Source organism: Heloderma suspectum, chromosome 2, assembly GCF_057233095.1.
Source record: "Heloderma suspectum isolate Gila_16-S chromosome 2, 16-S_ref, whole genome shotgun sequence".
Classification (NCBI taxonomy): Eukaryota; Metazoa; Chordata; class Lepidosauria; order Squamata; family Helodermatidae; genus Heloderma; species Heloderma suspectum.
In genome coordinates this window covers 358,508,359-358,531,848 of record NC_139459.1, presented here as the reverse complement: position 1 = coordinate 358,531,848, position 23,490 = coordinate 358,508,359, and the positions used below count along the sequence as shown (strand labels likewise).

General features: G+C 54.2%; 1 protein-coding gene across 7 annotated transcripts in view; it reads right to left on the bottom strand.

Moving 5' to 3' along the window:
- Nucleotides 1-3,173: 3,173 nt before the first annotated feature.
- PRRC2A (proline rich coiled-coil 2A) overlaps nt 3,174-23,490 on the bottom strand; it is a 40,863-nt gene continuing 20,546 nt past the window's right edge. For 4 of the 7 annotated variants that reach the window (XM_084841006.1, XM_084841010.1, XM_084841008.1 and 1 more), the window contains exons 12-31: nt 20,812-21,217; nt 18,961-19,178; nt 18,340-18,700; nt 17,931-18,141; nt 15,552-17,621; nt 13,949-14,199; nt 12,689-12,819; nt 12,429-12,558; nt 11,961-12,046; nt 11,527-11,772; nt 10,468-10,656; nt 10,243-10,320; nt 9,016-9,178; nt 8,872-8,924; nt 8,584-8,672; nt 8,206-8,464; nt 6,950-7,357; nt 6,775-6,863; nt 4,033-4,126; nt 3,174-3,910 (exon numbers count right to left, since the gene is read on the bottom strand). In XM_084841006.1, the coding sequence (XP_084697132.1) occupies nt 3,770-3,910; nt 4,033-4,126; nt 6,775-6,863; nt 6,950-7,357; nt 8,206-8,464; nt 8,584-8,672; nt 8,872-8,924; nt 9,016-9,178; nt 10,243-10,320; nt 10,468-10,656; nt 11,527-11,772; nt 11,961-12,046; nt 12,429-12,558; nt 12,689-12,819; nt 13,949-14,199; nt 15,552-17,621; nt 17,931-18,141; nt 18,340-18,700; nt 18,961-19,178; nt 20,812-21,217 (5,673 nt within the window). In that variant the 3' untranslated portion in view covers nt 3,174-3,769. The remainder of the gene's footprint in view (nt 3,911-4,032; nt 4,127-6,774; nt 6,864-6,949; nt 7,358-8,205; nt 8,465-8,583; nt 8,673-8,871; nt 8,925-9,015; nt 9,179-10,242; nt 10,321-10,467; nt 10,657-11,526; nt 11,773-11,960; nt 12,047-12,428; nt 12,559-12,688; nt 12,820-13,948; nt 14,200-15,551; nt 17,622-17,930; nt 18,142-18,339; nt 18,701-18,960; nt 19,179-20,811; nt 21,218-23,490) is intronic. The other 3 variants (XM_084841011.1, XM_084841013.1, XM_084841012.1) reach the window with 3 other exon arrangements.

Sequence of the window (23,490 nt, the reverse complement as noted above, 5' to 3'; positions counted from 1 at the left end):
GAAGTATTTACCAGCGCAGTAGTAAAAACGGTGGTGTGCCAGCTCCCCTTACTCCATAGGCTGCATTTTTATTGCAGAGTGGTGACTGATGTGCAAGAGAACATAAGCGCCATGCTGAATCAGGCCAAATGCCAAATGCCTACGAGTCTGTTTGCAGTGGCCAGCCAAGTGCCCAGGGCAAGCTACAATCATAAAGATGGTAATACCACCCTCTCGCTTGTGTTCCCAGCAACTGGTGTGCCCAGGCATACTGCCTCTGATACTGGAGGTAGCATAGAGACATCAGGACTAGTAGTAATTGATAGCCTTCTCCAGGAATTTGTCTAACCCCCCTCTTTAAAGCCATCCAAATTGGTCTTAAGGTAGCGAATGCCAGTTTCACAATGTGCTCTGTGACGTTCCTTTTATGTCTGGAATCTCTCGCCATTCAGTGACCCCCATTGGGTTCTAGTATTATGAAGGGGGAACATCTCCCTCTCCACAATGCATAACTTTATACACCCCTCTCATTGCCTCCCCATACTTGCCTTTTCTTCAAAGCTAAATTATAGTCCCAGATGTTGTAAACTCTCCTCATAGGGAAGTCACTCTAGCCCTTTGAATGAGAACAAAGCTGCATAGCAGCTGAGGAACAGCAGAACAATTGCTGGCTGCGGGGAAGGGGTGTGACAGCTGAGGAGGGCTGACTTTGGCTTTTAGGCCCAAGGTTTCCCACCCTGGCCTTGGAGCATGCTGCTCTTTGGAGACTGCTGGCCCTTGCCAGTATTGTCAATGATGAGGGGTGATGGGAAGCACAGTTTAACATGGGCAGGGCTCATCCCTACTTTATATGAAAACCGGAAAACACAAATGAGGCCTATTTCACGAGAGAGGTTCCCCCAGCTCAACGTCCACCTGTCTAAGCAAGCTCAGGTGCAGAATGGTGCTGCTGCTGCAAAGCAGCTGCCACCAAGTCTGGCAGTGCACCTGCTTTGCATGCAAAAGGTTTGGGCTGGGAAAAGCTCCTGCTGGAGCTGCTGTCAGGAGATACTGAGCTACGTAGCTCAATGGTCTGACTGGGGAACATAGGAAGCTGCCAAATATAATCAGCAGAGCAGTCCACAATGAAGAGTGCAGCAAGTCCTTGGTCAGTCTTGCATCCGATGAGAGGTGGCTGCGCCACAATCCATGTCTGGAACTAGATGCATTACACACAGCCTCCAGCTACTCAGGTGTTGTATTTTCAGCCCAACTTGAAACTGTGTCCCCTAAATCAGAAGTGGGGAACCCACAGCCTGCATGTGGCCCCCCCAATGGCTGACTGACTCCCCCCTTGCCCTCACTGAGTTTACCTTGCTGGCAGCAAAAAAACTGATTTTGCAAAAAAAAAAAAAAAAAAGCACGTGGGGAACATTCCTCCTTTGGAAGCAGTGCAATTCTGTTCATGAACAAGCATGGTTTTCTTCCAAAATCACTGCTTTTTGTGCGTGTCAGCAACAGCAGAACAGCAATGCAGTCCCCTGACCCCAAGCTTGTCCATCCAAGCTGCCAATAGTTTATAACCCCTTGTGAGATCTCTACCATCCCATGGTTGTTAAAACCACTGTGAACTACTGTAGTACTATTTGTATAGGTAGCAACAGGTCAGCAAACTAGAAATCTTTGCTCTACAGCTGGTTCTTCAAACACTGAGGGGGAGAAAAGTCTTTTGACAGCTGTGCAGTCACGTTTTTCTGGAGGGAGAGAAATACAGGTATGCCTTCCTGTGCCTTGAGGCAGGTTTTACTCTAGCCTAACCAAGGAAGGCAGACAAGCAACTGTGCTGTAGCCAGGCTCAGTCATGTTGCTGCTTTCAGCTAAGCCACAGGGGCAGCTATGCTGTCAGATGACTGACTATTCAAGGTAGAACCTAGGGGTGGAGGACTTTTGTTCTGTCCACAGGTCAAATTTCAATCTGGGAAAGGTCTCGGACGCTGTGTTCCATCCATGGGTGATGCCAAATTTGATTCTTACAGATTTTAAGCCTGCTCCGAAGAAATCAGGAGCAGCATGTCTATTCATCAGCAAGCAGGACTGAAATGCTCTTATCTCCTATCCCAGGGGCTGATCAGAGATAAGAGCGATTCCCCACTGAGTGCTGAGAAAGGGTACCTTGTCCAGTGCCCAACAGGAAAAGCATGTTGACAGCCAGGCCTCCTCCCAAACAAAAACATTGGGGAAAATCAAGGTGGTGGTAGTGGGGGAGACAGATCAAAGGGAGGATGGGTTGAAAGTGACCACATCCACCAACAATCGTTTCACCAGCAAGAGGTTCCCCATCAATGGTTTAGACATTCTAGACCAGAAAATGTCAGGGCTTGCCTGTTTCTGTCATGAGGGGACTACCCTATCTTTTCGAAGCTAGGGGTGTGCACTGGAATAAACAAAGCAGCCTCTTGGATTGCCAAGTGGTATAGCTTTAGGTCAGGGGGGTGGTCAGCTTGGGGCCTTCCAGCTGTTTTGGCCTACAACTCCCATCAGCCCTAGTCAACATAGTCAATGGTTAGGCCTGAAGGCCAAAATATCTGGAGAGACACAAGTTGCCCACATCTCATTTAAGCTATACAGAACTAGAGGCACCCCGACCTAAAGGGAGTTGGTTGTTTGTATACAAAGTTCCTGGAGATCTGGCCTTTTGTTAAATTGTTTTAAGTACTTGCAGCAGAAGACTGGGCTTGTGGCTGGTTTTTCCTCTACAACCTACTACAGGAGGTAATGGCACCGTTTGCATGTAATGGCAGCAAACAGTTGGTTAATTACACCACAACTTGCCGGGCTGCCATTTTGAATAAGCCACCTCCAGTGATCAGAGGTTGCTCCATGACATCCCAAACCAGACACTATGGGCTAATCATGTGTTAAACAAGCAATGGTTAACTTAAGAACTGTAGGTTAATTAATCCACAATTTGCTGCTGTTATGTGCAGCCCTGTTCTGAAAGTTCAGAGGCACATAAGACTATATAGAAGCTCTATCACAGTTGCAGCTCTACCCCTTTCTAGGACATTATCTTCTGTGACACACAAGAACAGGCATCACATAACATGACTAACCTAACCCACTGACATCAGTGGATTTACTTGAAGTATGACCAAGTCTGGATCTAACCTATGTTTAAATTTAATACAAGCAAGAGTTAGCACATGGAAACCCCAACAGTTTGACTTTTTATTTTATTGGTTTTTTTAAACAACTTTTTTGGTTTTTATTTATTAAACAAACCAGCTTGACCACCTTTTTAAAAACTCAACGCTTCCTATTTCAAACTCAGGGGAGCAAAGAGACAGGAGAGGTGGCAGGCTCCCAGATTCACCTCCCCCTACCCCCATAAATAGAAGAGGGAAGAGGCGAGACCCCACTTGTTCATATTTATATATATTTACACTCCACACCTCAGAGCTGCTCCCCCCTCAGATCAACAGGGCAACACAGCCCCTGCCAGAAAAATAAACTCAGGTGAAACCCAAAGGAAATAAGCAAAAATACATTCAGCTGGGAGCCTCCCAAAATCCTGATCCTTGCCCCCTCAAATTACACTCCGAGCACCCCACTAAGTGTCTAACACCCCTAAGTGAGGGGGCAAATTCCAGTGTCCCCCCCCCCCCCCCCGACAAACAGAAAAGGAGTTGAGGAGACACCCCAGACTCAGGATACATCAAGGGGGAGAAGGAATGAGCCCCTTCCAAGAGCCCTCGCACAATTTTGGGGAGGGGGTTAACAGAATCAAAAGGGGAAAAATGAGCATCCTGGGCTAGTGGTGGTGGGAGAGACTGGGGTCCTGCTTGTCAGTGTGGGAGCGGGCCTCGGGTTCAAGGTGGCGCGCTGGAGCTCCATCACGAGGTTGAGCTGCTCGCTCCCAGGCGCGGGGCGGGTTCCAGCGAAGGACATCCGACTGAAGCCAGGAGTGAGGGCAGGGCGAAGACACCAAACAGAGAAGCGTCAGAGAGCCCATTCCCCTGACCATGCCCTGCCCGCCCGCCCCCCCGTGAAGAAATATCAAGGCAGCAGCCTCACCTGCTGGTAGACCTCAAAGCGCTGAGCACGGAAGATTCCACCATAACCAGACCCAGGGGATTTCAGCCTGGCATTGAAGCCTCCAGAAAAGGGCCTGTGGGTGAGAGAATAAGCCTCAACCATGAGGAGAGAGCCCGAAGTGTGCTGTCACCCATCTCCCCCCTCAGGGAACAGTCTTCACTACTGCCAGGTTGCTTTCCCAGGGAGAAACGGGCGGCTGGAGCCCTTGCTCTTTTTCAGGTGTTTCTTTGTATCCTGCGTTCCCTTCCAAAAAAGGAAGTGCAAACAGGCAGCTTTGCTATTATTTTTTAAACAGATTTATGTCTCCAAATAAAAGTCTCACAGACCAAAAGGTTCAAAAGCCTACAAAATCTAGGTATGGCGGCACCATCTAACTGTTCCAGCTGCTAGGGTGTCTTGAAATCCCCAATGCTTGTTATTTATTATTACATGTAGCCCACCTTCCCCCAAAAAGAGCTCAACCTGGCATATATGGTTCTTCTCCACTCACTGTAAGACAGGTTAGGGTACCTTACAGACCCAGGATCTGGCCCAGGGTCACCCAGTGAGCTTCATAACTGAGTAGGGATCTGAACCAAGATCTTTCCAGTCCAAGTCTGACACACTATATTCTCTGCACATGAAGTCACAGAATCATAGAATAGTAGGGTTGGAAGGGGCCTACAAGGCCATCGAGTCCAACCCCCTGCTCAATGCAGGAATCCAAGTCAGAGCATCCCTGACAAATGGCTGTCCAGCCTCGTCTTGAAGGCCTCCAGTGTGGGAGAGCCCACCACCTCCCCAGGTAATTGGTTCCATTGTCGTATTGCTCTTACAGTCAGGAAGTTTTTCCTGATGTTCAGCAGGAATCTGGCTTCCTGTAACTTGAGCCCATTATTCCGTGTCCTGCACTCTGGGATGATCAAGAAGAGATCCTGGCCTTCTTCTCTGTGACAACCTTTCAAGTACTTGAAGAGTGCTATCATATCTCCCCTCAGTCTTCTCTTCTCAAGGCTAAACATGCCCAGTTCTTTCAGTCTCTCTTCATAGGGCTTTGTTTCCAGTCCCCTGATCATCTTTGTTGCCCTCCTTTGAACCCTCTCCAGTTTGTCTGCATCCTTCTTCAAGTGTGGTGCCCAGAACTGGACACAGTACTCCAGATGAGGCCTAACCAGTGCTGAGTAGAGGGGAACTAGTACTTCCCGGGATTTGGAAGCGATGCTTCTATGAATGCAGCCCAAAATAGCATTTGCCTTTTTTGCAGCCACATCACATTGTTAGCTCATATTCAGCTTGTGATCGACAACAATTCCAAGATCCTTCTCGCTTGTAGTGTGGTTGAGCCACGTATCCCCCATCTTGTAACTGTGCATTTGGTTTCTTTTTCCTAGGTGCAGAACTTGGCATTTGTCCCTATTAAATGTCATTCTGTTGTTTTCTGCCCAGCGCTCCAGTCTATCCAGGTCACTTTGAATTTTGTTTCTGTCTTCCAAAGTATTAGCTATCCCTCCCAATTTTGTGTCATCTGCAAATCTGATCAGCATTCCCTGCACCTCCTCCTCCAAGTCATGAATAAAAATGTTGAAGAGCACTGGGCCCAGGACTGAGCCCTGCGGTACCCCACTCGTTACCTCTCCCCAGTTTGAGAAGGTCCCATTGATAAGCACTCTTGCAGTCCGATTCTGTAGCCAACTGTGGATCCACCGGATCGTTGTTTCATCTAGCCCACTTTGAGCTAGTTTGCTCATCAGGACATCATGGGGCACTTTGTCGAAAGCTTTGCTGAAGTCGATGTATATGATGTCTACAGCATTCCCACGGTCTACAAGGGAGGTGACTTGATCAAAAAATGAGATCAGATTTGTCTGGCAGGACTTGTTTTTGACAAATCCATGTTGGCTTCGAGTAATCACGGCATTGTTGTCAAGGTGCTTCCAGATGGATTGCTTTATGATCTGCTCTAGAATTTTCCCAGGGATTGATGTCAGACTGACTGGTCTGTAGTTCCCAGGTTCCTCCTTTTTACCCTTTTTGAAGATAGGGACAACGTTAGCCCTCCTCCAGTCATCTGGCACTTCCCCCGTCCTCCATGATTTCTCAAAGAGAATAGACAGCGGTTCTGAGAGTTCTTCTGCCAGTTCCTTTATGACTCTAGGATGCAGTTCATCTGGCCCTGGAGATTTGAACTCATTCAAAGTAATGAGGTGTTCCTTGACCATAAGTCTGGAACATGTGTCAGAGCAGCGACATGGAATAGGAGTGTGTGCGCACGCGCGTGAGAGAGAACACGAAATCAAGGCACACTCCTTTGTTTCAATCTATTTCAAAGCAGAGGCGGCCCCATTTTACCTGGGCTGCATCTACACAGTCATCAGGGGAAAGGCTGACCGATGATGACAGCCAGCAACAGTGCTGACCAGACCCCACCCCCCAGATCTGCAAAGGAACCCCTTAACTGGTTCCTCCCATAGTTTTGAAAGCTATCAGGATTGGCTAGCAGACAGGACTCCTTGGCCAATAAGGAATGGGACTGAGACGTAGCCAGCTGTAGAAGATGTAGACAAAAAGGGTCTTCAACCGCTCATGCTGATGAAGAGGGAGGGGTAGGGAGGGGTGGGGAGAGGAGGGGAGTTAGCCTCAGGCGTGTGGAGCTGGTCAAGCTACACTGAGCAAGCATTAGCCCTCCACTCAGTTTCTCCCACTCTCCCCCAAGGCAGTTTCTGCCCCACCCTGAAGACTCACCTGCCCCCGGAAGAGGGTCGGGCCCCCGCAGACCCCAGGCCATTGAGTTTCCTGTAATCTTGTAGCGGCTTCATTTCCAGAGTGTGGAGCTGGGGAAGAGAAGGGGCATCAGCACCAGAGGACAGGGAGACCACAACTGTCCAGCAGGTCCCAGCCTCCCAACCCCCCTCTTTACCTCACTACGGCCCACTCCGCCGTGAGGGAAGGCTCGCACGGCTGGAGACACAAGGCGCCCAGCCAGCTGTCCCGGCGGCCGCAGGGCCTGGGTTGCCACAGGCACCAGGGGCATTGGGGGAGGCGGTGCAGGGGCAGCAGGGGGCGCCTGCTGCAAGGAGCCAAAGTTCACCACAGGTGGCAGCTGAGGTGGCTCCACCACTGGCAAAAGCACCTGGGGCAGAACAGAGAGGAGACAGGCAGGCACAGCATTCAGAGCGGGGCAATGCCCAGGAAGGGGCCTGGCTGCCGGAGATGGTGCTGCGCTCACCTGCTGGGCAGGGCCGGTGGCGGCCAGGAAGTTGCTCTGGCTGCCTTGGCCCAGGGTGGCCGGGTAGAACTCGGAGGGGGAGGCGAGTTCTTGGCGCACCTGCAGAGGGGGAAAAGAGCAGCAGGTCACAACGGCACAGAGCCTGTTCTTCGAAGGGCCAGAGGGGGAGACCAGCTTCAGACCCAGTGCTTCTACTGTCATTGGTGGGAAGGGCCGGAGCACATTCCGTGGCCGTGCTTTGTGCACAAATGGTCCCAGGAAAGGCTGGGAAAGACTCCTGTCCAACCCTGGAGAGCCGCTGTCAGCTGATGACACAAGACTGAGCCAGGTGGACCTATAGTCCAACTAGATTCCTAGCTGTAGCTGTCAGCATTACCACAACCCTTCACAGCTCTGCCAGCCAGCAGCCCTTGCTCATCCTGGGAAACCTATATAATCTTCAGTGGCTGGCAATGTGCCACAGAGCTGGGCCTCTGGGTACGGTTTTCTGGAGCGGTGAGGGAAGGGGCTCTTTGAGCAGGCGGCTGCCATTCTTGGCCAACTGAAAAGGAGGTGCTACGCAAGCACTGATGGTGAGAAACAACGCTCAAGGATCCTCCCCTGGGCCCACCCATGAAGCATGGGAGGAGGCCCCACTCCACGCCCCATCACTGGAGGAGACTGAAGCACAACTCAGACACCCGTTTGGTGCCCAGGTCTCCTGGCTTCAGGGATTGCTGCCCTAGCCTTCCCTGCCCTCCAGATGTGTTGGACTGCAACTCCCATGATCCCCAGCCAGCGCTGGAGCTGCAGTCGGACACACCTGCAGGGCGCCAGGCAGGGGAAGGCTGTGGTGCACCCCGCTTTGTGGTGCATCATGGCAGCCTCTCTCCTGCCCATCCCAGGCCACATGGCAGAGCCGCCACCGCCGCACCGTTCTTGAGAATGTTCTCCGTTCTCCCCCGTACCTGGAGCAGGGCTTGCTCAGGAGCCAGCTGGCTGCCGCAGAAGGCGGAGCTGTAGATGAAGGATGGAGGGGGTGCCTGGTACAGCACGCCTGTCGCCGGGAGCTTGGGAAGCTCCGCTGCCTGCAGTGCCGAGATCTCCACATACTGCCCCTTCAGGGCCACCCCGGAGAGCAAGGCTGTGCCGGGCAGCACTGCCCCCGCAGCCGTCGGGGCTGGGGAGGCAGGGGCGGGGCTGGGCTGCAGGTACAGGTGCTGGGACCTGGCGGAGGAGGAAGACAAGCCCATGGGCGCCCAGGCTCTGGCTCGCCAAGCCAGGGAGACGTGCCGCACTGAGAAGGGTCGGCTGTCTCCCCTCCCCTGCCCTCCCCCTGCCTGTACCTGTAGGTGTGCAGAGAGGGGGTGCTGGGGCGGTAGCTGCTGCCCCCACTCGCACTGTGAAGCTGCGACTCGAGCTGTGCGTTGGGGACCTGCAGCAACAGTATGCAAGAAGAATGTCAGAGCACTGGGAGAAACCTGACCCCCCCCCAACACTTAGTGAGGCCCCCTTTCGGCAGCTCAACAGCCCAAATGATCCCCCTCACCCTGGCCTGGCACCACCATGCCCAAGCAGCCCCAGGGCTCTGGACCAGGCAAGCCCCTTTCCCTGCCATCAGCCAAGGTGGGTACCTGGTTCCCATAAAACAGCTCTGGGTACAGGCGCTGGCCCTGGCCCCTTTCACCTGCAGAGAGGGGGAGGAAGACAGTCAGGCCCCACTTCAGGCTGCCCCCCCCCCCCCGCCCCAGCTCCCTGCTCCAAATCTCACCCCGTACCTGAAAACACGGACGTGTCTGCTGGGAGGCCGTGGAGGCAGGAGGCAGCGGCAACAGGGAAAGGTCTGGGCTCACAGGAGCGACCAGGAGGCCCCTCAGGGGAAGCTCTGTGGCTGGGAGGTGCAGGGGGAAGCAGCTCCCACTCCCTGGGGGCAGAGGTCAGCTGTAGAGAGAAAGGGGAGGGTGAAGAGGGGTAAGGGGAGGGTGAAGAGGGGTAAGGGGAGGGTGAAGAGGGGTAAGGGGAGGGTGAAGAGGGGTAAGGGGAGGGGCAGGCCCACGCTCGTTCTCCAACCACTCCCCGCCCCTCTCTTTGGAGACCCAACCTGTGGCTCTCCAGATGTCGTTGGACTGCAACTCCCATCAGCCCCAGCCAGCATAGCCAATGGGGACGGATGACAGGAGCTGCAGCCCAACGTCTGGAGGGCCACACATTGCCCAGCCCAGCCCTGCCCTAACAAAGCCAATGTTGATTCATTCACAAAGTACACCTATACTGTGCCCCTCTAGAAGGAGTCTGTGGCCGCCTACGAAGATACAGTGTAAACCAAGGCATTGCTGCAGCAAAGAAAACTGGATGGAGCTCCAGTGGAGCTGACAAAACATGTTCTGCCTGTCAGGGATGGGCAGAAGTCGGCTCTACAGGTGTTTTGGATTTCAACTCCCAGACGCCCCGCCAGCAAGGCCAACAGCCAGGAATGTGGGCGTTCCATTCAAAATATCCGGGGATCTACCTTCTCCCACCCCTGTGGTATATCTCATGCCAGTCAGAGCAGCCCAGTGCTGCATTTCGAAACAGACATTTCTGAGACACCCTCAGAGGGCCTTGTAGCAGGCAAGGCATGGAAATCTTTCGGGATTTTGATCCTCCAGGGAGTAGGAGTAAAAAAAGGTAGCTAACGGGCTAAGCAATCCCTTATGGGCAGAATGGGGAACAGGCTTCTGAACAGGAGAAGCCGCTTGTTCCCTGCTCCCCTCCAGGAGCCAGGCCGAGACTGGCCTTTCTCAGAGGAGAGACTGCGATTCAGCCGCAGATTTTGTGGCTTGAGCGAAGAGGCTCCTACGGAGCAGTCCACAGAGCCACCGACTACAAGGGGTCACCGACTGGAGCCTCTCTTACCTTCGCAGAGGAACTGCGAGGCCACCCATGCCCAGGCCAGGGAAAATCAGCCCTATTTCAGCCCTCCAAGGCTGCCCCCCGCCCCATCCTCCCCGTTCGGCACCACTCACCCCCTCAGCAAGCGCATGGTGCAGCTCTTCTTTGCCTTCATTTGGACCCTCATTCACCACGAAGCGAAGGTCAGCTTCCTGAAGGGGGCAAAAACCCGAATGGGGATTAGTGCCTGGGATTTTCTGCTCAGGGTCTTGTTGAACAGCCTGATGGCAAACCTGGGGAGCCCTGCCTCTCTCCTCTCCTGCGCAGGAGGAGCCAGGACTCCAGGCCGTCCCGCTTACCTTCTCGCTGGTTCCAAACTGGATGGGTGGGCAGGCCCCCGGGCACTCGAGCGGAGGGCTTGGCTCAGGCTTCACAACCCCCAGCCCCTCTGCGCTGTCCTTCGCCTTCTCCGCTCGCTGGGAGCGCTCTGTGCCAATAGCGCCAGGGGGAGGGTGGTCTCGGGGCGGCGGCTCAGGGGAGCTGCTCACCTGTCGCAGGAGGAGGAGCGGTGAAACTCATGGGCCCTTCTACAGCGGGGAGGGGCAACTTTTTGGCCCAGGGCGACATCTGGCATGGCTGGCCTGACCCCTGCGCCAGGAAGAGACCAACTCCCAGCTGGCCAGAGACCGTTTCCACACAGGCAATGGCTCTGGCAGTGGCAGCCGCTAAAGCCGCCCCAGCTGGCTGCACACATCACCGTCTCCACCACTTGCACCCCTGTTGACAAGACGGAGAGGCGACCAGCCCCCAAATGAGGCCCAGATGTCTTCTGACACTCACACCAGGTCATGCCAGCGTTATGAGGAACAGGAGAGTGAGACAGGGCAGTTCTCCTGCACACTGAAGAGGCCCAGGAGGGGGAGAACTGGATGATGCATGAGGGCCAGATGTGGCCCCCAGGCTATCATTTGCCCACTTCTGCACTGGAACACCCCCACATACTGCAGGGGCCCCCTCAGAACAGTTATTCCTCATTTTGCCCAAGATGAATCCCACAGAAACTTCAAAACTGCTGCTGCTACACTACTCGTTTATTTAACACCAACGGTGTGCTTTCAGCTGACAGGGGAGCACTAAGAGAGACAGGGCCGAGGGTTAGAACCCAGCCTGAAAGGAGTCAGAGAAGAGACCCGATTGCTCCTGCAAGGAGACCGGTGAAAAGTAAGCAAGCAAGTGCACGACAGCGTACAGCAGCCTTGCCCAGCTTAGCCCCCTCCAGCTGTGTTGGAACTGCAACTCCCATCATGCCCAGCCAGTATGGCCCATGGGGGTTGTAGTACAACGTGTCTGGAGGGAGCCCTACTGGGAAGTCTGGTGCAGGCCGAAGGCTTGTAGCTATCCCAGAATAGATTTTGTACCTTCTTATCCTTAAGCAGGCCAGTGTCTCTGGCCGACGGAGGCCGCCGCCTTTGCTCTTTCAGCTCTGCTCCCTCAGGCCCAGCAGTGGCCGTGTCCTCGTTGCCCTTGCCGATGGCACCGCCGCGCTTGGTGCCAGCGTCTGGTGTGGCTTTCAGACCCCCATCAGGAGAGCTGCGCTGGCTGCAGGTGGCCGAGGAGACCTGCGAGTCACTGCTGAGGTCCACACCGCTGTCAGACAGGCTCATCTGGGAAAGGGGCAGCGGAGAGTTGGCAAACAGGGTCAAAGGGACAAGGAAGCCGAGAAGAGAAGAGAAGAGAAGAGAAGAGAAGGGCCTCCCCCCCCGCCTCCTCTCTCTCAAAGGGAACCTCCCCCAGCCACACACACATGCACGCTGCCTGGCACACTGGCACAGAGCAGCTCAGTGACCCTCACCTCTGTACTGGCCACCTCTTCAAAGGCGTTCAGCGGGTCAATCCAGGGTTCCACAGAGGCCGGGCGGTAGCTCTTCCGGGAGGAGGCTGAGGAAGAAGCAGGAACGTGGGCAGCACGGACAGGTGTCCAAGCCATCGCCAGACCCTCCCCCTCCTACAGTGGGCTCGAGCCTCACCCCACCCCACCCACATGAAGCTTTGGCACAGCGCAGCGCAGGAGGTCTCAACCCACAGCAAACGCCAATTGTTCATTCCCAACCCACTACAAGTCTCTTGTGGAAGTTGCCATCTCTGAACGTGGAAAGAACCCAGATGCAACCTTTCTGCCTCCCCGGCCAAATGCGCACCCGGGATTTCCAGGGGATCCACCCCAACCTCCCAGCTATCCCCGCAACCAAAGAGCAGCCCCTCTTATTGCCAGCTCTGACTCCTGCCTGCCCCCTAAAGCACAGCCGTCCCAACAACTCACTAGAATTCAGCTGATTCCAGATCTGTGGGGCGAGCCCCTCAGACACTGGGACGCTCCTGCTGCGAGGCTCCCCTGGGGTCTCCTCTTTGGGGGCTGAGAAGCCTGGGCCACTGGGGAAGGCCAGAGGTTCCTGGGGGGGGGGGGGGAGAGAAGGGGGGAGAGAAGGGGGGAGAAATGTAGGCATGAGAACTTAAGCCAGATGCCCTCCTCTGTCTGCCTGCCTTTCCCCTCCTCCCAGGACCGTGGGGTAATCTGCTGACCTGCTGCAGCAGGTCTTGCTTGCGAGGCCGTTCCCGGCGCTTTGCAGCAAAGCCGCTCATGGCGCCAGGCTCCCTCAGGGGGGCGCTGCTGCTGGAGCGGAGTAGCTGGTTCTTCTCCGGGAAGCAAGAGTCTGAATGGGGGGGGGGGGGAATAAAAGAGTTATGGGATCTCTTAATAAATGAGGGTGAGGGTGAGGGTGAGGGTGAGGGTGAGGGAGGGAGGGAGGGAGGGAGGGCGGGGGGAGCGCCTTGCTCATAGCTGACTGAACTGCACTCAACATCTTAGAAGAGCCCAATTTACATCTTAAGAAACGGGGTATCAGACCTTCCGTTCTTTGGCCTTGGCTATTGCCAACTCATGTGAAGCCTGCTTTGGGGATATTAATGACTTTTGAGGCTGCCTGTAATCCACATAATTTATATGGGTACTGCAGGACAAGACAGTTTGTGGATCCTTTTCTTACCAAGGAAAATTTTGAAACAGAGATAATAGCCAGGACTCGGTCTATACATAGTCATGTGTATACAGCATTATGACCTACTCATATGTACACGCCCATTTTTCTGGAATACTTTTTGCATTTCTTGTATATGTTTGTACTTTTCCAAATACGCTTGGTGCGATATTGCATCTTGCTGGGATTGTTTGAACTGGGGATTGTTTGAACTGGGGATTGTTTGAACTGGGGATTGTTTGAACTGGGGATTGTTTGAACTGGGGAGTGCTTTTTGCTCAGAAGAGGAGGAAGAGCACATGAAAACCCCGGAAGCCCAGGCATCTGGCCCCCGCAAGGCTGGGCACGCTCGGCAATGCAGCAGACAGTGCAACCATCCTCACCCAAGCCCATTAGTGCGAGCCTGGGGAGTCTGCAAAGCTGAGATCGCACTGCACATTGGCGAACCTGGCCTCTAATGCAGTTTGCAGCATCGAGAAAACCTACTGTCATAGGGGTGGGAGCCACTGATGGCAATTTCAGAGGAAGAGTTAAATCAATTAATGCACTCAGCATAGTTAGCAGTCATGCCCCTGTGACGCTCATCTCCTGTCACTGCTGCAGTTTCCTTTCCCCCCATCCCATGAGTTAAACTCCCTCTTACAATTCCAGTAAAAATAAATATTAGTTAGCAGCAGGCAAATCTCTCTCTCTCTCTCTCTCACACACACACACACACACACACACACACGGACAGAATTTGGGATTTCTGAGCCCAAAAGGAGCCAGAGTTTCTGGCCTACTGACCACACACACCACTCGTTACCTGTGCTGCTGCTGCTCCTACTCTCGAAGCGTCCCAATGGGAGGGCAGAGGGGTTGCTGCCTCCAGGCCCCAGGAAGGGTGGCTGGGCCGGACCAGGGGAGGCTGGCTTTGTGTGGCGGCTGCCCAGTTCAGCCAGTGCCTGCTGGATGCCAGCTGGGTCACTGTGGATGACGCGGTCCAAGCGATACACCGTGCTGGTGGTGGGGGCCGGGGGCAAGCTCAGGCCCGGCGAATGGTCGTCTGTATTCCGGCTAGAGGAGGAAGGTAGGAAGTGTTACAAATCAGAAGATGGCACTCTCTGCTCAAAGGGAGGGGATGGGGCTGTTATGGCCCTCTCCCTGTCCGTAGGCAATCTTCACATTCCCCTCGCCTTCGCTGTGTGATTACGGCAGTTTCTCTTAAAGTCTCTGATGGAAGATGCCCCGGCCTGCTGCCCATTTCTCATTCCCATGCCCCCTTGCAGGTGCTGTCCTGCCTCTTTTTGCTCCAGCCCTGTGTTCAAGGGATTCAGTTAATGCTGAATCCCAAGGACGTCACCTTGAGTTCCACAGGAGAGGCAGAAGAAAGAAAACAGTTTGTGCTGGACCCCTCAACACCGGCTTCCCTCATGCGCCTCTCCCTCCGCCGAGTATCTTCATCTCTTCTCTCCATGGCACCATGTGCCTCACTACGCCTGGCCACTGGCATCATGCTATGGGGGCTTCCAGTTCGGCTCACCCCCATGTGCTCTGTGGGCAGGTGCCTCTGAAGGCAGTCTGGGAACACCAGCTAGTGCAAATGCTGCTCACCTATCAACAGTCTCGGTAACCATTTTCACCTATTCTGAAACTTCTGCTTTTGACACCAATTTGTTTCTGGGCTGAATAAAAATTGCAATTTTAAAAAACCTTTCAAGCCCTAAATAAATGGCCCAGGTCCCCATATGAGCGCCCCCCCCCCCCCGAAGTTAAGACCTCCACTTAGTTCCATCTCACACCGAGGCCAGGCTGGCCTCCACGAGAAACAGGACCTCTTCCATGGTGGCCCCAGCACTTTGAAATGCCCTCCCCAAAGAGCCTTGTATGGCCACCCCACCCCCCTGCTGTTTTTTCCATGGCAGTTCAAGCTTTGAGATTAGCCAATCTTGCCACTTTTTTGTTTTTGCATTGATAAAGATGCCTAAGACTGAGAGAAACTATACTTTTTATTTTTGTACACTTTGGATTTCTTTTAAACATGAAAAGTGGTATAGAAAATATAGTGACCAAAAACACAACTGCTCAGCTGACCCCCATGTCTGACGCAACACCATTTTACTACCCGCTCTGTTGATTTCCCTCCCCTCGACTGGCCAGCTCCTACTGTCCTCCAGATAGGGCAGTCTATAATTCCCATCACCCCAATGATGACCCTGGCTGAGGATGATGGAAGTTGTAGTTAACACATCCAGAGGGCCCCAGGTTGGGGAAGGCCACTTTAGTCAGCCCAAGCAATCCAGTCATGAACTTCCCCATGCCACCAATTCCATTACCCCTTTTTTGTCTTACACCTCCTCCACTCCCATATCCAGATGTGGTCCGGCTCTCTCAGCCCCCCACCCCGGTTCGTTGCTCCCAGAACTTGCCTGCGGTTCTTGGGAGAGGGCCAGCTCCTCTTGTCACCGCCGCTGCGTCCACTACCACTCCCTCCACGGCCGGTTTTGCCTCCGCCCCCTGGGCCAGGGTTGGACCGCCGATTCTGCCGGTCCATGCCAGGCCGCTGACTGGAGAAGCTACGCTTGGACATCTCCTTCCTCTGGGCTAAGCTGAGCTCGTTGCTGGAGGGCCGCCCACCCACAGAAGGTGTGCCAGAACAGCCGCCTTTCAGGAAAGCAGTGGGGGGAGGCCCCCCGGGAGCTGGTTCCTTCTCGCCAGTGCCCCGGCGCTCGGTGAAGTCGCTGCTCTCCGAAGCCGTCTCCCATTCCTCATTCGCCTGGTCTGAGTTCTGGTTGGACAAGTCGGGAGACTTCGTGCCAGCCACACGCCGGGCAGCCAATTCCTCGGGGAGGGGGGCAGAGGGTGCTGGGGAGAACGGCTGACCCGTCCTCTGTTCACCGTTGAGTCGGGCTGCGTTCTCCCGCTCCTGCTTCAGCCTCCGGAATCGGGGCGGCTTGTCCTGCTGCTGAGAACGTCCGTGGCGCCGTCGCCGGGGCGGCCGGTCAAAGCCACGGTCTGAGCCAGGGCCAAGTAGTGGCTGTTTCGGGGGGACTTGGAAGCCTCCGGAATCTTCCAGGGTCACTGCTGGAGTTCCTGAGGATGGCTTCTCCTTTCCAGAGGACTCCAGAACTGCCTCTTGTTGCTTCTCCGGTTTCTTGTTGGGCTGGGGCTTGGACGGAGGGCTCCATCCCCCTGGGGGAGCACGGCCGCCTCCTCGGCCCCGGCGTGAAGGGACACCGCGGGGCGTGAAGACACGTCCACCACGGGTGCCAGGATCCGAGAGGCGTGGTGGCATTTTGTCAGCAAAGCGAGGGAAGCCAGGGTGGTGGGAAGAAGGGCCAGATGCTGATGACACTGGGGCGCCCCGGCTGCGCTGGCTTGGTGCTGGCTCTTTGGTCACCTCCTTATCTGAATGAGCCACATCACTGGCACTCTCATGCGTCTCGCTCCCTGTCTCTGACCCCCGCTGACGGCGCCGTTTGGGGATCTCTTCATACTCTGAGCCTTCGCTACGCGTCTCACTGGTGTTCCGCGGGCGGAAATTGGAGCTTGGCCCAGTGGCTTTTCCAGCACCGTCATCCAGCCGGTAGAAAGGTTCACGGTAGCTGCGGAACTCCCGGCTCCTTCCTCGGCCCCCTCGCCCGCGGCCACTGTAGGCACCCCGGAACCCCCGCCCTCGGGCAAAGTACTCGCCTCGCCCCCTAGCCCGGCCACGGCCAGCGTAGCCACCACGCTCGTAAGGGCCGTCCCGCCGGCGGCGGCTTGGTGACAGTGGGCCCTGGTGCTGCTCCTTGGGCAGCATGATGGTTCCACCGTTGACCACCGGCTTGGCCTTGTTCTCCTTGCCCGGCTTTGGAGACTCTTTAGGCGGCTCTGGCTTGCCGCCCGCTGGCTCTCCGCCCTCCTTGGCCTTCCCCCCGGGACGCGCCTCCTCACTGTCGTCTTTGGCCTCCTTAGGAGGGAGCGGTTTCTTGATGGGCCCGGCTCGCCGGGGGGCCTTGTCCCCAGCTATCTCCTCAGTTCTCCGGCTGCTGCCCGGACGGGGCCCCCAGCGCGTCTCCGTCTTGGACTCACGCCGGGGCTGCTTGTGGAAGGCATGCTGCTGCCGTGGTGGCTTGTCCACCCGCCGCAGAGCCTCTTCTTTGACTGGAGCCTCCTCTTTAGGCTGTTCGGAGGGAGGTTTCTTAGCTACCGCTGGTCGAACGACTGGCGGCTCGACCGATTTGAGCTCTTCAGGGGGATCCCGATGCAGCAGCTGTGGCTCCTCCTCGCTTTTGTGAGACAGCTGGATTTGGGGTTCAGGGCGCCCATTTCTGCTCACCTCTGTTGGTGCTGCCAGAGCCACACTGGCTTGCCAGGGGGCTCCTGGTCGTGGTGGCTCATCCACTTGGAAACGGTGTAGTGGGGCAGGGTTGCCATTTTCTGAGAAGCCCTGGTAGTTCCCCATGTAGGGCTGGGGGGTGATAGCCTCACGCAGGCGAATGGGAGGCGTCTCGCTTCTGAAAGAGAGATGAACAAGCACGATCAGCCCCAAGGAGAGCCATCGGCCTCTCCTGTCCCAGACGGCCATGCCAGAGGGTTATGAAAGAGCAGCTGGCCGCTCTAGGGATGGGGCCGAAGATCCTGGCCCACCCCTCCTTCGTCATGGCTGTCAGTGGAAGGAGTCACCGGCCTCCAGATCTACGACTCCAGAACTTGCTGATGTGGCCCCAGTAAGAATGAGTCGGCCTTCCAGACCAACACTGGTCTACTTCAGTTGCCCTGGACCTCATCTTCCCTCGCCCAGCCACCCTCCAAAGATCCCTCACCTTAACCCTTTCTCTTCCTCCTCCTGCTGCCGGAGGGATGCCGCTTGAGGCCGCCCGTCTGCACTAGAGGGGGCATTAGCGAAGACGTCTCCAGCCCAGGCCAGCTTGGGATCAACTGGTGGGGTGCCGCGCTCGCGGAGGATCGGAGGGTGGCGGTCGAACTGCTCCGAACTGGAGCCTCCACTGTCCGATCGCTCACGGGGCAGAAGACCTGAGGGAGAGAAGGAAGGCAATGCGCGCACACACACAGGAGTCAAACTGGATGGCTCATGCAGACCTCTAAGCTCCCCCACTCTGGGTCAGTCAGGTGAATCTGGCTAGCCCTGTTCCCGCCCCTGCCCAGCCCTGTTCCTGCCCCTGCCTGCGCGCAAATCAGTGGCAGAGCCAGGGCTTCTCTGGGGCTCCTTACCAGAGGGGTGGACCCCAGGAGGGTAGAAATCCATGGGGGGCCGCCCTTGCATCATGCGGGGGTCCATGTAAGGCGGGATCATCATCCAGCGAGGATCAAAGTTCATCTGCGGCATCGGCGGGGGCCGTCCAATGGAGCCTGGGTACATGCCTTTGGGCGGAGCTTGCTGCGCTGGAGGTGGGGCCGGGGGCTGCTGCTGCTGCTGCCCTGGTGGCCCAGGTTGAGCATGAACATTGCCTGAGGGGCCCAGAGCCGCCAGAGGAGCCCCTGTTGCCTGCTGCTGGGCAGAGGAAGCTGCCAAGGGGGGCTGGACCTGGCTGTGCTGCTGCTGCCATTGCTGCTGCTGCTTTAACAACTGCTCCTGAGATTGGGGGGGGGGGGAGAGTGAGCGACCCCTTAGCGAGCAACTGTCAACAACAGCCCCCTAATGTGAGCTCCCCGTTCTCTTTGGCCCGGGGCTCTCACTCAGCGGAGAAGCACATGTTGCTCAGGTAGCTGTGAGGACATCAGCCGATGTCAGAGACTCTAGTCTCAAGGCTCATCATGGCAACAGGTGCTTCCCTTCCCGTTCCGAGCACGCCTCTTGTCCCTTGGCCAGGCACCGGTCTCCATTCCCCATACCTGCTGCTGTCGCTGGAATCGAGGAGGCAATGACTTCTGGTACTTCGAGTAGCCCAGAGTCTGCGCTGGAGGCGGCTGGCGTGCCTGGAGGACCGTCTCCCCCTTGGGCTCCCCCTTGGCAGGGATGGGGGCAGCCAGAAGCGCAGGCCCAGGTAGGACCGGCGGCTCTTCCCTCACTTCGGGTACTTCCTTGGGGGGAGGAGCCGGAGGCGGCTCGACTACAGTGCACATACAGGAGAGAGGCAAACTTTGTGAAGCAGTCAATGGGCGCTGGGTTCACCCAGCTTAAGCTCCAGAACCCTTCAGCCCTATCAACCTGAAAGAGCACCTCTCCCCATACCAGCCGGAGAACTGCGTCTCAAAATTTGCAGGAGAGGCTCTTCGCACAGAAGCTTCAACTTATCACGTGACACCTAAGGAAACAGCTTTCTCTGTTGCGGCACCCCATCCTTGGAACACCCTCCCCCAAGAGCTGCGGCTGGTGCCGGCTTTACAACAGTTTCAGCACCAAGTCAAAATGGGTTCGGTTTTCATAGGCATTTTAAATCAGTCAGTCTGTCCTACCGTTTACTGTGGTTTCATTGTTGTATTTTATTTTGTGTCTGATGACCATTTTTATTTATATTTATTGTTTACTGCCTTGATCTCTCTTGATGAAGAGTAGTTATAAATATCCAAATAAATAAAATGTACCTTTCAGATTAGCAGCTGAGGCGTTGTTCCTCACGTACATTCCAGTACTAAAGAAATTCAAACTGTGAACCTGAGCAGCCACCGGGCTTCCATGGTGGTGGTGGTGGCCTGCTCTATGAATATCACTAACCTGAAAAATACATGCCTTGCACTCTTTTCAATCCACGCATTAACACACCTTTTTTTAGTGATCAGGAAGACGTTTGAGAAAAATACTGCTGGAGGACTGTGTACAGTTTCACTTCATATGCGGTGTAAACAGCTGCTGATTTTAAATATTTTGTTTAACAGGTATGTTCCTCAATTTTGTTTCATTGTATGTGTGTTTGAGAGAAAAAGCTAATTTATGTTTTATAAATTAAATTCAGAATTTGTTTATTTTAACATGGTGTTTTATTCTTTTATCTTTGCAGTTCATCACTCTGAAATCTTTTGATGTGGAGTGGTATATAAATATTGAAATAAATAAATAATACGAATGAAATAAGACAGATTGTGGCTCGGTGCTGACAGAGGACTTCCTCCCCACTTCCAGCTGAATTCTTTAGGGCAAGTTCCCATATTAGTGGTCGTTACTCAAAGACTACAAGATCAACTGATAGCCTGCATGTGTGTTGTTTCACTGCTGTTTCACACAACACTGCAAAACGGAGGGTGTTCATCCATGCATCCAAGAATCATTAGACAAGGACACACACAAAGTGGCACCTGTTCAGGTGAAACAACTCATGAGATCAGTCAAACTTGTCCACCCTTTAAGATGAAGCCCTTCTCCAGGTGATCCCGCCTTCGGAAATTCTGCAGGTGGTGAGAGGAGATGGGTCCTTTCTGGTGATGGCCCCACAGTTGTGGAGCACTCTTCTATGGGACACCTGCTTGGCACCTACTTTGCTATTATCTGGTGCCTAATGGTTCACAATCTGATTCTCCTGAAGTTTAATAGATTCAATTACGGCTCCCTTGTAACTATTCTTTTACTGCTGTTTTTATTTTTACTAGATGACTCTCCTTTTCATCTCCGCAGTTTATGTTTTTTACTCTGTTTTGGGGGGTGGGGGTAATTTCCTCATGTTTTAATCTGGTGATTCATTTGCTTTTCGCTCCTCTATCCCACCCCATCAGCATAAATATCTTTTAAGAACAAAGCAAACAAGTTACCGGGACTGGAAGAGTCCAAGCTGCTCCCACTGCTGCCGCCGCCGCCACTGACAGTACTGCGCGCTTTGCCCGCCAGAATGGGCTCCTCTGCCTCTCTCTTCTCTTCTGGTGGTGCTGGGGGAGCAGGTGGGGTGGAGGGCACTGGGGGGGGAGCTGGAGGAGGCGCAGGCGGCTCCTTGGATGGCTCCGGCTTCAGGCGCTTGTCGGGAGTGCCAAACTTCTCATCCAGCCGCTTGAGTTTCTCGGCGCAGGCAGCCCGCCGCTCCTCTTGCATACGCCGCTCCTCCTCCTCCCGGCGACGTCGGGCACGCTCCACCGCGGCAGAGATCTCCGAGGAAGACTGCTTTCGGCGCTGGCGCCAAGCTTCGTCTTCATCCTCTGGGGGAGGTGGCCGCAGTGGGCGGTCCTGGCAAGGAGGAAGAGACCTGGCTCACAGCTGCTCCATTAATGAACCTGATTCCCTTGCTAAGCGAGGCAGCAGGAACTGAAATTCCAGCATTTTATCTTGCAACTTATTTTACTCTCTTGCTACTTCATCAAAGCTGAGAGACCCCTGGCTAGCTCAAACCATCATCAGATCACCTAATTTCAGGCATCTTCAGGAGAAGGGCCACTTAGGTGACTTAACCCCACAATCCACACCACATAAGCACAACATCTGGTATCAAGCACAGCATTTAACATGAGAATCTTGGCTCTTATGAAAATGACAGGGAGTTGTCAGACCTTAAGACTGCAGATATATGCCTGAAAGGGTAGGTGCTATGCCTGGTGTAATCTTAGAGAGGCAATCAAGGAAGACTTCCAGTGTTCAAGACTCCAGGGCTTCACACAAGGCTTGGTGTAGTGCTGGATCCCTCCCCATGACTCACAAAAGCAGAAGGAAGCAAAGCAGGCCACAGAATCCAGCTTTTCTTGGGGTACGCTGCATTAAGAACAGCTGCCCTGCTTCTGCCACTCAGTATTCTCATTGCTCTGCTGCCTTTGGAATGGGACTCACTGCCTAAACGGGACTGCAATGCATCCCGTGCACAGGTTCACATCCCACATAACTCAGAGACAAAGCCTTCCTCATAGGAGTCCACAAATTATGTCTAGGCTTTAGTGGCCAACAATTCTTTCTACTAACCAGCAGAACTGTAATAGTGCCTCCAAACATATGCAGACTGCCTTTCTATCTAGTATCCTGCTCATCCCACAGAATGAAGGAGAAGGGCAAACAGCAAGGTAACACTGCTCCCCATTAGCCTGGATCTCGTTAATGATCTCTCATTAAGTTTCTTTCTGAAAAATAAATGTTGCCCTCACTTTCCTGGCAAGCTCCAGCACAGCAAGCATCTGTTTTCAAAACCAGTCCCTCCCTCTCCCCAAAAGAAATCTACTCCAGATTTTCCTTCCTTCTCTACAGCAGCCTCCCCTTTACATCCCAAAGCTCGTCCATATATGAGATGTGTTTTTCCTTCATTCTGGTGTGGAAAGGAGTGTGAGAGAGAAGCCTGTTGCAAGTGGGGCTGGGTAGAGGGAGATGCAGAGGGAAAGAAGGGATGGAAAAGGAAATGTGAAGATCTCCTCTCCCATCCAGCCAGTAACACAAATCTTCCTGTTCTTTAAAAAATGAAAAAAATGTTCATCAAAAAATTGGAATGAAATGGCAGGGACTTGTTGTCTGGGAGGTATTTGGAAGGGATATATCCTCAGGGTGAGGGCTGGAGCTGGAAAGCAGCTGCTGCTGCGTGCCAGGAGAACAGAAGAGAACTGTGTTGAGAGGAGAACAAAAGACTGCATGGGAGAGGGGGGGAGAAGCTTTGCACACGGAGAGGGAAAGAAATACACACAGTACTGACCACCAGAGAGAGACTGAAAATGGTGCAGCAAGCCCCAGCCCATATATCAGTTCTGCTGTATTCCCCAAAAGCGAGGGAAGGGGAAGGAATGCTTACCAGCATCACTCAGAACTAGGGAACAGAATCTCTCCCCCACCAAACTCTACTCCAGGTTTTTCTGGTAGCCCAATTTTAGCTGCTGTAAAGCAAAATCTCTGAGCACTTGTGCTGGTCAAGATCAAAGATTCTCTTGGCCCTGGCCTGTTGGAAAGTGGATTTGTTGAATGCCAATTCCTCACAGTATGTTCTCTTGCCTCCTACCCTGGCCTCATATCCACCATACAGAATGGATCCTTCCTCTTCCAGCTAGATTGCATGCATGATGTCTATATTTTATGACAAATACATCTGACATTCCTGGGATTCTGCCCAGATTTGCCACTAGAGGTCCAGTCCACCATACCCTCAAACAGGAATCAGCGTTCCCATGGCAAATTTCCTACTCCTGGACCTACTGCAGTCAGAGCCACTGAAGAGCAAACTCCCTCTCCACAGAGGCCAACACTGTTGACCTGGATCACGAGTAAGGAGACTCAGACCCAGTTCAGATATAACGAGAAGCCAGGTTTCTGGTGGCTTATAACGCTGGCTTGTCCGGGAAGAGCCAAGCCAGAATTCCCAGTTCTCATATAACAATAAACCATGGTTTGTTTAACCACACACACTTGCAGGAGGAGCCAAGTGGGAGCCATCAGGCACCACAGACCAGCAAGCTGCTCAAGCACTCTAAGCCAGGGTTCCCCTAGAATCCTGGCTTATCGTTGCATCCAAACCGGGGGCCTGTCACTGACATGAC